The sequence below is a fragment of the Bos indicus genome, chromosome 2 (assembly GCF_029378745.1).
Source record: "Bos indicus isolate NIAB-ARS_2022 breed Sahiwal x Tharparkar chromosome 2, NIAB-ARS_B.indTharparkar_mat_pri_1.0, whole genome shotgun sequence".
Classification (NCBI taxonomy): domain Eukaryota; kingdom Metazoa; phylum Chordata; class Mammalia; order Artiodactyla; family Bovidae; genus Bos; species Bos indicus.
The window spans coordinates 128,330,419-128,342,675 of record NC_091761.1 but is presented as its reverse complement, the minus strand read 5'-3'; the positions used below and the strand labels follow the sequence as shown (position 1 = coordinate 128,342,675).

Sequence of the window (12,257 nt, the reverse complement as noted above, 5' to 3'; positions counted from 1 at the left end):
TTGTTCGGTTTGAATAGTCACAAGTGGGAAAGTTAAGTGTGCTGGTTAAACATATGCACTCTTTGGTTGGCTTGACCTATGTTTGAATCCAGGCTCAGCTCCTCGTGTGCTGTGTGATCTTGATTTGGACAAGTCATTGAACTGATCTGGGCTTCATTTTCCTCATCTAGAAAATGGGTACAAGAATGTTCTGTAGGATTATTGAGAGTTAAGTGTGATAAACTCTAAAATGCTTAGCACAGAGCCCAGGTCTGAAGAAGCATTCAATAAAACGTGGTTGACTTCATGCAGAGGCTGTTCTAAGGCTGAGGAGTTTGAGCTGTGGTTTTCAGTGAGGTCATCTCTATTGCCTGACAGGACGCAGGTGACTTCTCACCCACAGCTGGGATTTAGAATCCCTGCTGGCTGATGCTGACTTTCACCATGGACTCCCAGCTCGGGGTCCAGACCTCAGAGAAGGTGGGATGAGGCTGGGATTCTGGGCTGCTGGAACCTGACTTTAGGGAGCTGGCAGAAACCAGGCTCCTAAAACACAGACTGTCCTTTTCCTTCTACCCTCAGAGGTAAGAGGGCAGAGTCAAGGATTGAACAATCTTTTTTTTTTTCTAGCTACTCCTTAATAGATTATTTTAAGACCATGAAGACCTAACAGCATAGCCTGTGGTGGGGCCTGACTGCAGACAAGATTCCATGATACCAGTCAGCTCTTGGATTCTCCTGGGTTAGCTATCTATGTCCATGGTAGAATCACTGGCCATCACATTTTTCTGGAATGGGTTTCCTGGGGTAGATAACGTGTTAACAACTGGAATAAGAGCAGGTCAATGGAGCCAACGCTGAGGTTCAAGTTCCAGCTCTGCCACTAATCAGCTGTGTGACTTTGGCCAAGCCACTTCACCTGAAGGTCAGTTTGCTCACCTGTAAATGGTGGTCATATTGGTACTCACTTAGTGGAGCTGTTGGGGTATCCAATAACTGTAGAAAAGCAATTGGTTTAAATCCTGGTTAAGGGGCAATCTAAAATACCTTTGTTACTTCATACAGAAATAACTCATCCATGAGCATTTCTTGCTATTATTCTTTATTTCTAATATTTTTAATAATTCTAATTTAATATTTCTAGTATTCTTTCAATATTCTATTATTTCTTGCTTTCTATTATTCTATACTTTGAACCCCATTTAGCTTTGCTGGTCAGCACAGCAGAGACTGCAGACAGAAATGTATTCATTGGTGTTGCTTAGGGGTAAGTGTCTTGAAGCTGGGCTACTTGAACAAAAAGGTTTCATGCATTTCTCCTCCTTAATGATTTGAGTCTGAAGTCAGAGTTCCTGACAGTGGAGGCTTCTCCAGTTGGGGTGGGGTGAGGGGAACCTGTGCCTGCTGAGTAATTGCAGGCAGAGTCTGAAGTCATCACTAAAGATTACAATGACAGAGTCTCAGTGCCTGGGGGCTCAAGTGCCTTTACTGATAAAGTGGGGTTGGGGGCGGAATCCACTGCTTAGCTTGCAAGTTTTGAGCTGCTTGTGCTGCGGGCACTGTCTTGCTGCTGCCGTGCCCCAGAAGTGCAGTTAAAGAGAACTGGTCCTCGTATCCATCTTGATCCTGAAGAAATGACCACCTCTTGCCAGGCCCTGGTGCAGTGGGAAAAGCCCGACTTGCACAAGAGTCTAAATTCTGCCACTTAGCAACTTCAGGATCCTAGTGAATCTGCTTCTCTTTCCTGACCCTCAGTTTCCTCGTCACTCCAGTAAGGATACAGACATCTACCTGGTCGGGAAAACAGCGGGCACCCGTAGGTGGGCCACCCAATCTCGTGGAGGAGCTCCATAAATGTGAGAGCCCAATTACCAGGCCACGTCGAAGACTGGGTCTTGGCGGGCATGGAGGCCAAGCAGTGTAGTTAAAAGCCAGCTCAAGGCAGCTGGCAGGTGGCGCACGGGACTTTTCATGTGGTTGGGGCTGGGCGCATCTGCCAGCCTCCAGTCCTCCACAAACCGCTGGTGCCTCCAGCCCAGTGGTTCCTACCCAGCGCCTCCGGGGCTGGAGTCGGTCGGTCGCAAGGGATCCTGGGGCGGCTGGGGCGCCGGAAGTCGCCGCCAGACGCCCTTTTCTCGCGGGAAACGGTTCCGTGAGAGAGCTATACGGGTCGCAGTCAGGCTGCCATATTTGGAGAAGCATCTTTGTTGGGCGCGAGGGCGTATTGGGCGCCTGGTTGGCCAGTGCTGTCCCGTCCAGTCCGTTGAGGAAATGAAGGGTGTAGAGATTAAGTATTCAGCACGCGGTAGGTCTGTGGAATGAAGGAAAGAGAGGGAAGTGAAGGAGGCACGCCAGGACACATGAGCCGCAGTCTGGCCCCCACCAGCTGTCTGAAACCATCTTCCTCCCCGAAGCTGTCTGAATCTGAAACCATCTTCCTCCCCGAAGCTTGGAGAGCCTCAAGGGAGGGTAGGAGGGGGACCCGACCCATCCCATCCCGGTCTGTGACCTCAGGCCTCGCCGCCACTCCACCCAAGCTCCGAGAGCGCTTGGGCTCCAGACTGCCTGCAGCGCTGAAAGAGTTAACCAGGAACGCCTCCCGCTGTGGTTTTGTGGTCGAAACCATGATTGCCAGGAGCAAATTTTTGTCGTGTTATTAAAAGTCAGAGCTACTCTGCTGGTGAATGAAAAGTTAAAAACCCTCGTTAAGACCGGGCTGTAAAACGGGCAGACTGAGCCGAGAGGCCCCTGCGACGACCCTAAGGGCGGTGGCGCCTGCCACTCGGTCTACTGCCGTCTCCTAGGAGGAGCCCCCTGTCGGTGTCTGGAGCCCAGAGGGTCTTCAGGGGTCCACACGGAGGACGACGGGAAGGAAGAGTCTCAGGGCTGAAAACGCAAAGAGCGTATCCAAAGCACCCTTCGGTTAAAACAAAAGTAACAGCCAAGTCTTTATTTGAGCGGGGACTTCACAGTGGACACAGGGTCCGGTATTTGAGAAGGACATCATCTCCTGTAACCCTCCCAGCACTCCAGTGAAGGATGGGAGTATAAATACAGTTTTGCAAGTGATGGGATTTAAGCTTGTCCGACTCCCCAGGATCTTGCTGAAGAGCTGGGATCTTATAAGGGGCCGAAAGAATGCTCCGCACCAATGTGTCATCCTGCTTCTCACCAGCATGGATGTTGAAAACTGGTGAGATACTGCCAGACTGTTAACTCTGCTTATCTCCGAGTAGAGGAATGCGGGTGAATTCTGGTCTTTGCTTCCAATTTTTCTGTATATTCCATGTTTTATATATTGTGTTTTACAAAGTGACCCTGTGTCACTTTTGAAATGAGGAGAGGGAGGAAAGAGTCATATTGGTTCACCTTAAAAAACAAAAAAACGTATTCTCAAAGTGTGGTCCTTGGACCAGCGTCATCAGCGTCATCACCTGGGAACTCCGTAGAAATGCAGATTCTCAGCCCCACCCTAGAGCTACTGAATCAAAAACTCTGGGGGTGGGGTTCAGCAATATGTGTTTTAACAAGCCCTCCAGGTGATTCTGATGCATGATCAAGTTTAAGAACCATGGGCCTAGAAGACCTGGCTAAGGATGGGAAGCAGGAGGTTCCCAATTCCACACTGACTTGCAGTGTAGTTGCTGAGTCAGCAGGCTGAGAGCTTTGCTATGGGGTCACACCTGTGTTTGAGCCCAGCTCTGCCAGGTAGGATCCCTGGTGGCTCAGACAGTAAAGAGTCTGCCTGCAGTACGGGAGACCTGGGTTCGATCCCTGGGTCGGGAAGATCCCCTGGAGAAGGAAATGGCAACCCACTCCAGTATTCTTGCCTGGAGAATCCCATGGACGGAGGGTCTTAGCAGGCTACAGTCCATGGGGTTGCAGAGAGTCAGACAGGACTGAGCAGCTTCACTTTGCTTTCACTTTTCCTGCCAGGTACAGAGTGGGTAACTTTTGGATGGGCTCTTTAATCTTGTCAGTGTTTCTGCATATGTAAAGGGGTGATAACACCTACCTCACAGGGTGTGGATGAGAATGAAAAAGCACAAGGCCTGACTTATAAAATAACTTAGTTGCTTTCCTTCCCTTGTCTTCCTTCCCCTGTCTGAAACTCAAGTTTTTGCATTGGTGGTGGTGGTGGTGGTTAAGTTGTGTCCAATTATTGGGACCCCGTGGACTGTAGCCTGCCAGGCTCCTCTGTCCATGGGATTCTCCAGGCAAGAATACTGACGTGGGTTGCCAGTTTCTTCTCCAGGGGATCTTCCCTACCCAGGAATCAAACCTGGGTCTCCTGAATTGCAGGCAGATTCTTTACCAACTGAGCTACAAGGGAATTTTTGTTCTATTAATGGAACAAATAATCCTGCCTGGCTACCTCCATCCCTCCCAACCCCATTCCTTTTGCCTCTTTAAAAAGGTCAGAGCAGCTGATCTAGTGAAAGTCTTGAAGGGAAAGGCTCTCGCCAATATCTGGGCCTTCCTAGGAGGTTTGCAAGATGGGGAACTGTTGAGGGCAGGGGCAGCATGCTATTTACCTTTGTGTCCCAGCACCGAGCCTGTTCAACACAGTGAGTGAACGAATGAAGGGATGTGGCGCCTTGGGTCTCTAGGTGGAGTGCAATTTCTTTCACATCTCAACTGAATTACAGGAAAGAATTAGGAAAATTGGATAGGAAACCAAGAGGAGAAAATAGCGTGAAAAAAAATTCCCATCGAGGGAAGAATTTTCAAAGAGGAGAAAGTGAGTTTCTGGTATAATTAGAAAATGGCACATAATTAATTTACATGCAGCTAAAAGTGTTGGCTGGAGCCTGATGGGTCTTGGTTAACTTGCCCACCTGGATCCAGATGATGAAGCTGGCAATGCTTGCAGCTCTTTATCTGACAATCTCTGAGTATCTGGTCTCCTTCTGTCAATAGTAGAAGGAAAAAGTGAGTCTGTGAGTTGTCATGCAGTTTTCTGGGGGCTACCCCACAAAGTGAGTATTAGTAAGAATAATTCATGTTATTATGTGTTGGCACTATGCTGATTACTTTGCCTTCATTATCCCTTTGCATTTTCCAACAGTAATAGCTCACAAAGGTGTAAAGAGTAAACAAAAAAGTGACTTGAAATTGTTGGGCCAGCATCTGGCACTTGATAAGCCCTCAATGAATAATAGCTATCACAGTAACTCTGATGTTATTGCTCTCATCTTCTCCCATTTTTTACTGGTAAGAAAGTTGAGGCACAGAGAGAGGTCAAGAGTCACACAGCTAGTCATAGCAGAGCTGAAACTAGAACCAGCTCTGCCTAGCTCTGATGCCACTCTATAACTATTTACAAAGGTAAATACCATGTTGTCCCTGCCCTCAGAAGTTCCCAATTCTTGCTAACCTCCTTATTCAAACTGGGGTCATTATAGAGCCATTCCCTAAGCGCTGCCATTTCCCCATGGAGGCCCCCAAGTGAGCCCCCAGCAGGTGACACGGCACATTTCACAACCTGTGCACCGAGAAACCAGACGGGCCACTTGCAAGCACGACAACCCCGGAGCGGTCTGCCATGCCCAGGGAACACCTTCCGTGAGGATGACTGGAAAATGATTCCTCCGTGAGCAGTTGTGGCAGGGCCTCCCCTGGGTAATTAGTGAGTGTGATTGATCACTGCTGATGAGCTGTGTGGCTTACAACAGGGTTTGACAAGTCATTGGGTGTATCTGGGTGTCAACACCCAGCTCAGGCAGCCCCTGGAACTCTTCCTCCTCAGGCTGGAGGGAAGTGGGGCCCAGGTGCCTGGATCTGTCCTGTTTCAGGGACCTCCTTTAGTGGGGCTTGAGGCTGCCCCCTTGGTGGTGAGTTTTCTTCCCCCTTCTGTAAAATTAAGTCAGAGGCCTTACTTTTCCATCTCTGAATTACAGAAATGCCTTTGAGATAAGGTAGTAATTGAGCTGAGTACTGGACAGGAAGCTAAGAGACTTGAATCCCAATCCTACTCTGTGCTGTGTGTCCTTCGGCAAGTCAGTTGCTGCCAGAGATTAGATTTCTAGGGACTTCCCTGGCAGTCCAGTGGTTAGGAGTCTGCGCTTTCACTGCTCAGCAGCTAAGTTCCATCCCTAGTCGGGGAACTAAGATCCCACAAGCTGGGTGATGTGGCCAAAGCAGACAACAACAGAAACTAAAGAAGAGAGACTAGATTTCGAAAGTCTCTTTGCACACTAACTGGAACGCCAAAAAAAACCCCTCAACTGGTAGCTTTACATTTACTTAGTCTCATTCGGATTCTTAAGTGGCTTGGCCAGAAAGCTGTGGGTATTCAGAATCTGAAAGGACTTGGGGTGAAACCATACTTCACCACTGTAGGCATTTCACCCCTCTAGGTGTCTGAGGAGACAGCCTTGTCAAGGTTCTTGATGCTAGAAGACAGAGACCTCTGTTCTATGCCTGGTGCCCTGAGATAACAGCTAGGTAGCCTTAGGCAAGCCAGTGGCCTTCTCTGTGGCTCATTTTTTTCCTGTTATCAAATGGGGATAGTCATACCCTCCCTCCCTACCTTACAGGAGCATTGTAGGATCAGAGATGATGACAAATGTATGAGAAGCGTGTTGAAAACTATAACACACTATGCAAATATGAGGGATTGTCAAATCTCACACTTGAGTTTCCTCCTCATGCACTGGCCTTCCTTGAAACAAGGCAGTATATGCAAAAACCCTGGCTCACACCTGGCACACAGTAGGCGGACAATCTCTGGGAGCTGTCCCAAGCTTATGCCTTTGATCTGGAAGGTCAAAAATCCTCCCACACCCATTTCCACATTTCTTCTTCCCCTCCACCCCTCTTTTCAACCAGCATCTAGTTATTCCCCAAAGTTGAAGCAGGTCAGAAGTCCTCTGGCTTCTTTCCCTTCATAGCTTTCTTCGCCTGATAGTAGCTGTCCGTTTGTTTTTGTGGTCATATTTGTCTTGCCTGCCACTAAACTGCAACCTCTGTGACAATAGAGATCTTATTGTCTCGCCCACCCAGGACAAAGCCTGGCTCGTAGTATAATAAATATTGACAAATATTTATTAAAATGAGGTGTAGATGGTTAGGTGGATGGATGCCATCCAGCTTTATTGTTTTTTCCCCTCTCTTTGGCATCCCTTCTTAGAAACTAGTGGTTGGTGGAAAAGTGACTAGTCATGGAGTTCGATTCCAGGAGGCTGGCTTTGTAACTCACTGGGCCAGTCCCTTGGAACAGGTCACCTAACGTCTCTGTTGTCTGTTTTCTGGTCTATAAAGTGGAGATAATAACACATCATGTATGTTGGGAGGCTCCATGAGATAATGAATGTGAAAGTCAAGGCAGGGGGTTATTACACTGTCTCTCTTGTTTTTGACATGGAACCTGGTTCACAGGCAGGATGCTGGGAGAGGATGTTAATTTAAGAACCTCAGGCAGTGTGTCCCCTGTACTCTTATTTAGGGGTTCTAAGAAAATGATGGTCATGATGATGATGATGGTGATGATGGCTGTTATTTACTAAGCAATTATTCTCTGGCAGGCTCTAGGCCTAGCACATTTCTCATGTTAATACACTTAATTTTCCTAACAACCCAGAGATTATCCCCACTCTAAAGTAGCCAGCCCTGGTGACTCCATCACATGACTGTGTTCTAATTTTCTTCACAGCACTTATCACTAACTAAAATTAACTCATTTACCTTCTTGTTTATGGTCTGTCTTCCCCAATTAGATTGCAAGTTCCGTGGGAGCAGAGCCTTATCTGCCATGCTTTTGGCTGATTCCCCAGTGTCTAGAAGAGTCCCTGGTTGGCACATAGAAGACACTCAATAGACCCATTTAACAGATGAGAAAATAAGCCCAGAGAGGCGAAGTGCCTCACCCAAGGACACACGGTTACTTCGGTGTGGCAGGCTATGACCCTGATGTTATAATCCTTTCTCCCATGGTACTATGGATTCTTCTGTGCTGTACCCTGGTGAAGATTTGATGACAAGAAGGCTGCCCAGAGTCATGTCCTCTCCCTACACCCTCCTCCCTCATCCCCCTTTCACCTCTGTTTGTTGAGGAGCTCTGCTTTGGACAGGGACACCAACAGAGAGTTCGCAGAGGCCCTCAGGGAAGGTGACTGGTCTCCCCTCTTTGTTCTGGCTCTGTCTCCCACTAGTAGGGCTCACAGCTTCCTGGAACCCTTTCACATCCATTCCCCCACCTCAGCCCTCAATTCTAATCTTTAGGAGAACACGGAGCCACACATTTTTAGATTTCAGTATTTGGCACATGAATCAATGCTAATTAACCTTATCCATAGCCAAGTCTTTCTAGAAGCCAAATACTTTGTCTTGGTACCTGACATTGATTGGTAGCATGAACAGGCTTGGGAACCAGAACTCTGGAGCTCCCCCCACCACCCCTAGTGCCTGGCCAGAAACTTCCAGTCGTCTCACTTCCTCACTTAGGCCCCGTTGCCTTGTGTGGGTGGGAAATCCTTTTCTGTCTAGCAGTGGAGGGTTGTATTCCAGAGGAGGGGAGCTGCCAGAATAAGAAAGACATTTGAAAGGAGATTAGCATGGGGTTAAGAGCTGCATCTTGGAGTCCAACAAGGCCAGGTTCAAGTTGCGCCTCTGCCGCTTACTAGCGGAGTGACCTGGAGGTAATATCACCTGAGTCTCGACTTCCCCAAAACCTATTGTGCAGAGTAGATAAGACAATGCAGAAAAACAGCCGTTGGAGTGGTGTAAATGCTGGTAAATGCTTGAGGTAGGGTAGCTGCTGTGTATCAAAGGAATCAGACTTTGGGGTCTCCACAGGATGGATTAGAGACCCTCACAAGCCAGAAAAGCCTCCCGGATGAACAGCAAACATTGTCTGTCTTTCCATTTCTGATGCCACTTTATCATTGTCTTCTAAAATTTAATTTTTGAATAGGGTAAGATAACTGATAGCTCGTTAAAGCTGATAAGGGCCCTTCCACCAGAGTCAGCAAATTGGCCCTAGGAACAGCCCCCCGCTTCAATATTTTAGCCTGGAGAATCCCATGGACAGAGGAGCCTGGCAGCTACAGTCCATGGGGTCAAAAGAGTCAGACACAACTGAGCGACTTTCGATTCACTGCCACATCTGCCAACGACTTACAGGGTGACCATGTCTTGCACCACTTTGCAAGCGCTCCGTGTCTAGCTCCAAGCTGGGCCAAGAGCATGATTACATTTTTGCACATTGCTCCTTTATTAGAAATTATAAATGATAAATTATTTCAACACCTGAATACCAAACTACAGCCTAAGATTCCATAGACTCAAGATTTTTGACATTCTGGAATGAGCTTTCTGTAACACATATCCTTTCTGTGGCATGAAAGCATCGGTCTTTTTATATTAAGCACTTGTTATATTCCAGTTGTGAGCATTCTTCCCGTGACGGGGTCACTCAGTCCTCATTGTCCTACATGGCAGGTGCTTTTATTTGACTCATTTTATAAACAAGGAGCGGTGCTAAGTGCGGGGGTTCCCAGTTGACCCCTAGAGTGGGGTCCACCGGGCCTTTCCCTGTTCCTTCTGTGCCCCCTTGGTTTGGGAGTTCCATTTAGGCTGAGACTGGGAGGGTTGGGGGCAGCCACCTGGGCTGGCTCTGTAAGTTCCTGTAACCCCAGGCCCAGCAGGCAGCTGGGAGGGGCCTTTTCTCACCTCTCCATCTTAAGGCCCGTGATTTATCGCAGCAGAAACTTGGGGTGTGCCTCCCTCTCCATGTCCCTGGAGCAGGAAGGTTTCTGTCATTTCTCTTTCCTGTGTGACAGCTCCCTCTCCCTCCCTTTCAGAGCCTCATACCCCACACCCCGGGGCTCAGGGGGATGGGAGACACTGCCCTGGAAGAAGCCCCTGGGAGAGAGCCACCCCCGGCCTGTCTGTGTGTGGGCCCGGCTGCTGTTCCCACTGTGTCTGAGAATGCAGGCTTGAGCTGCGGGGCAGCATGAGGGCGCTTCCCACGGTGATTCGTGAAGGCCCTCGCCCACCCGCCAGCCTGCCACAGTGCCTGCAGTTCCATAACTAGAGCGTTTCCCTGTTGTGACAAGGACTGCCTTCTTGCACTGCAGGACAGCAGTGTGGCTTAGCGGAAAGTATGTGGCTTGGGTACTCGACAGTCCCGGTTGTGCCATGGGCTAGTTGGGTGATTTGAGGGGCATTTCCTCCAAGTCGCAGGTTTCTCCATCTGTAAAATGAAGCAAATGATCCTTACTTCTAATGTTCTTGTAAGGAGCCGAGCTGACGAGTGGAAAACATACATTAATAGCACGGTGAATGGTAGCTGACGTTACTCCTGTGTCCCTCAACAGGGGAGAAGCTGTGAGACTCACCTAGAAAGGGGGCTTCAGGGCACCAGCAGACCAATCTGTGTCCACTTCATCTCCAGGGCTCTCTGTTCCCATCCTGGCTGTCTGCTGCTTCTCACCTACCGCTACCCAACATTCTTTGCTCTAAAATGAACATAACCAGAACTTCCTCACCTCTGAGCCCTTGCTCATGATTAAGAGCATGTTCTACATGAATGATTCACAATGCGTGGTCCCCAGACTACCAGCATCAGCATTACCAGGGAACCTAGGTGTGGGGCCTGGAAATCTGTGTTTTAACAAGCCTTCTGTGCCATTCTGATGCAGCGAAAGTTTGAGAACACTATTCTGTATTACAGCAACATCCTGCTCGAGCTTGAATCCCCTCTGGGCCACTCACTAACCCACTAACTGGGACCTTGGGCAACTCCCTTAATTTCTCTGAGCTTCAGTTTCCTCATATATAAAATAGGAACGATAATAGTACCTGCCTCACAGGGTTGTTGTGAGAATTAAATGAGGTAATCCTTAAAAAGTGCTTATCTCAGTGCCTAAACCATGGTCAATGTTCAGTGAAGATTAGACATTCTTTTTATCATCACCACCATTATTCTATATTATGTGAATATATATAATATATATATATGTGAATATATATTTAGAATATGTATGTGAATAAATATATAGAATGTATATATATTCTATATTCCTGGGACCCTCCCCATACATGTTACATAAGTGATATAATTCCCCATGTTGAATGTCCTCCAAAGAGTCTTGATCACTTGTCTTTGAGCCCATGTGGCTTGTATTTGTCCACGTTCTCAGTGAACTGCCCAGGTTCTGCCTGCATAGGTGTGCCCTGCAGCATTCCACTCCAGTTCCTGGCATCTGAGCAGCTGCTTGGGCACTGTACAATAAATGTTGGTCTGAAATGCCATTTACCAAGACTAGATCTGCCTATGGGCTTCCTCACTCTGGCTTTCTCTGTCACTTGCCACATTCTCTAAGTTGAAGTGATCTCCAGCCTGCTGTGTCTTTCACGGCCTTGAAGAGAATGTCATCAGAGCCCATGCTGAGTGATCTGGAAATTTATTCTTTGCACCTTGTCATTGTTTTTTCCTATCCTTGTTACACTGATTCCCCTTGAATAAGTATCTACCATGGAAGCATTTTCTTGAATCTTCTCTCAAGCCTCGCAAGGTTGGGATTGCAGTCTTTCTGTTGTAGCTGATGGAACTGAGGCCCCAAGCCTACAGCTTCTACATGGCAACATTTGGTGGTGACCCAGAGCATTTGGCTCGAGTTTAGGTACTTTCTACTGCCCCATCTGTCCAATGATGACAGAATAAGCATTTCAAGTTTTCAAGGCTGGTAGCTCTCTGAATTCCTGAATGTTGATCTGAGGCTGACCATTCACAGACCTTCTGCTGTGCATGCATGCTCAGTCGTGTCCGACTCTACAACCCCATGTAGCCTGCTAGACTTCTCCGTCCATGGGATTCCCCAGGCAAGAATACTGGAGTGGGTTGCTGTTTTCTTCTTCAGGGGATCTTCCTCACTCAGGGGTCGATCCCATGTCTCTTGCATTGGCAGGTGGATCCTTTACCACTGAGCCATCTGGGAAGCATACGCATGCCTTCTGCTGGGACAGCCTAAATTTGACCCTCCTTACCTGTCTTTCAGTTTCAGATCTGTTCGGCTGCTAAAGAACGACCCAGTTAACTTCCAGAAGTTCCCCTACACTAACGAGGATGAGGCCTGGAAGACCTACCTTGAAAACCCCCTGACAGCGGCCACGAAGGCCATGATGAGAGTCAACGGCGACGACGACAGCGTGGCGGCCCTGAGCTTCCTCTACGATTACTACATGGTACGTCCGCCACCGCTGACTGAGCGTGCGTCTTCGCTCTCGGGCTTCATGGCTCTGCAGCCCACTCTGACCTCCCCTAACCCTCCCCG

At 48.2% G+C, this 12,257-nt stretch overlaps 1 protein-coding gene across 2 annotated transcripts in view; it reads left to right on the top strand.

The window, feature by feature from the left end:
• Nucleotides 1-12,257, top strand: part of GRHL3 (grainyhead like transcription factor 3) — a 35,917-nt gene that overhangs the window by 568 nt on the left and 23,092 nt on the right. The window contains exons 1-2 of one of the 2 annotated variants that reach the window (XM_070776469.1): nucleotides 2,155-3,172; nucleotides 11,982-12,168. In XM_070776469.1, the coding sequence (XP_070632570.1) occupies nucleotides 3,048-3,172; nucleotides 11,982-12,168 (312 nt within the window). In that variant the 5' untranslated portion in view covers nucleotides 2,155-3,047. Of the gene's footprint in view, nucleotides 1-2,154; nucleotides 3,173-11,981; nucleotides 12,169-12,257 lie in introns of those variants that run through there. The other variant, XM_019981295.2, reaches the window with a different exon arrangement.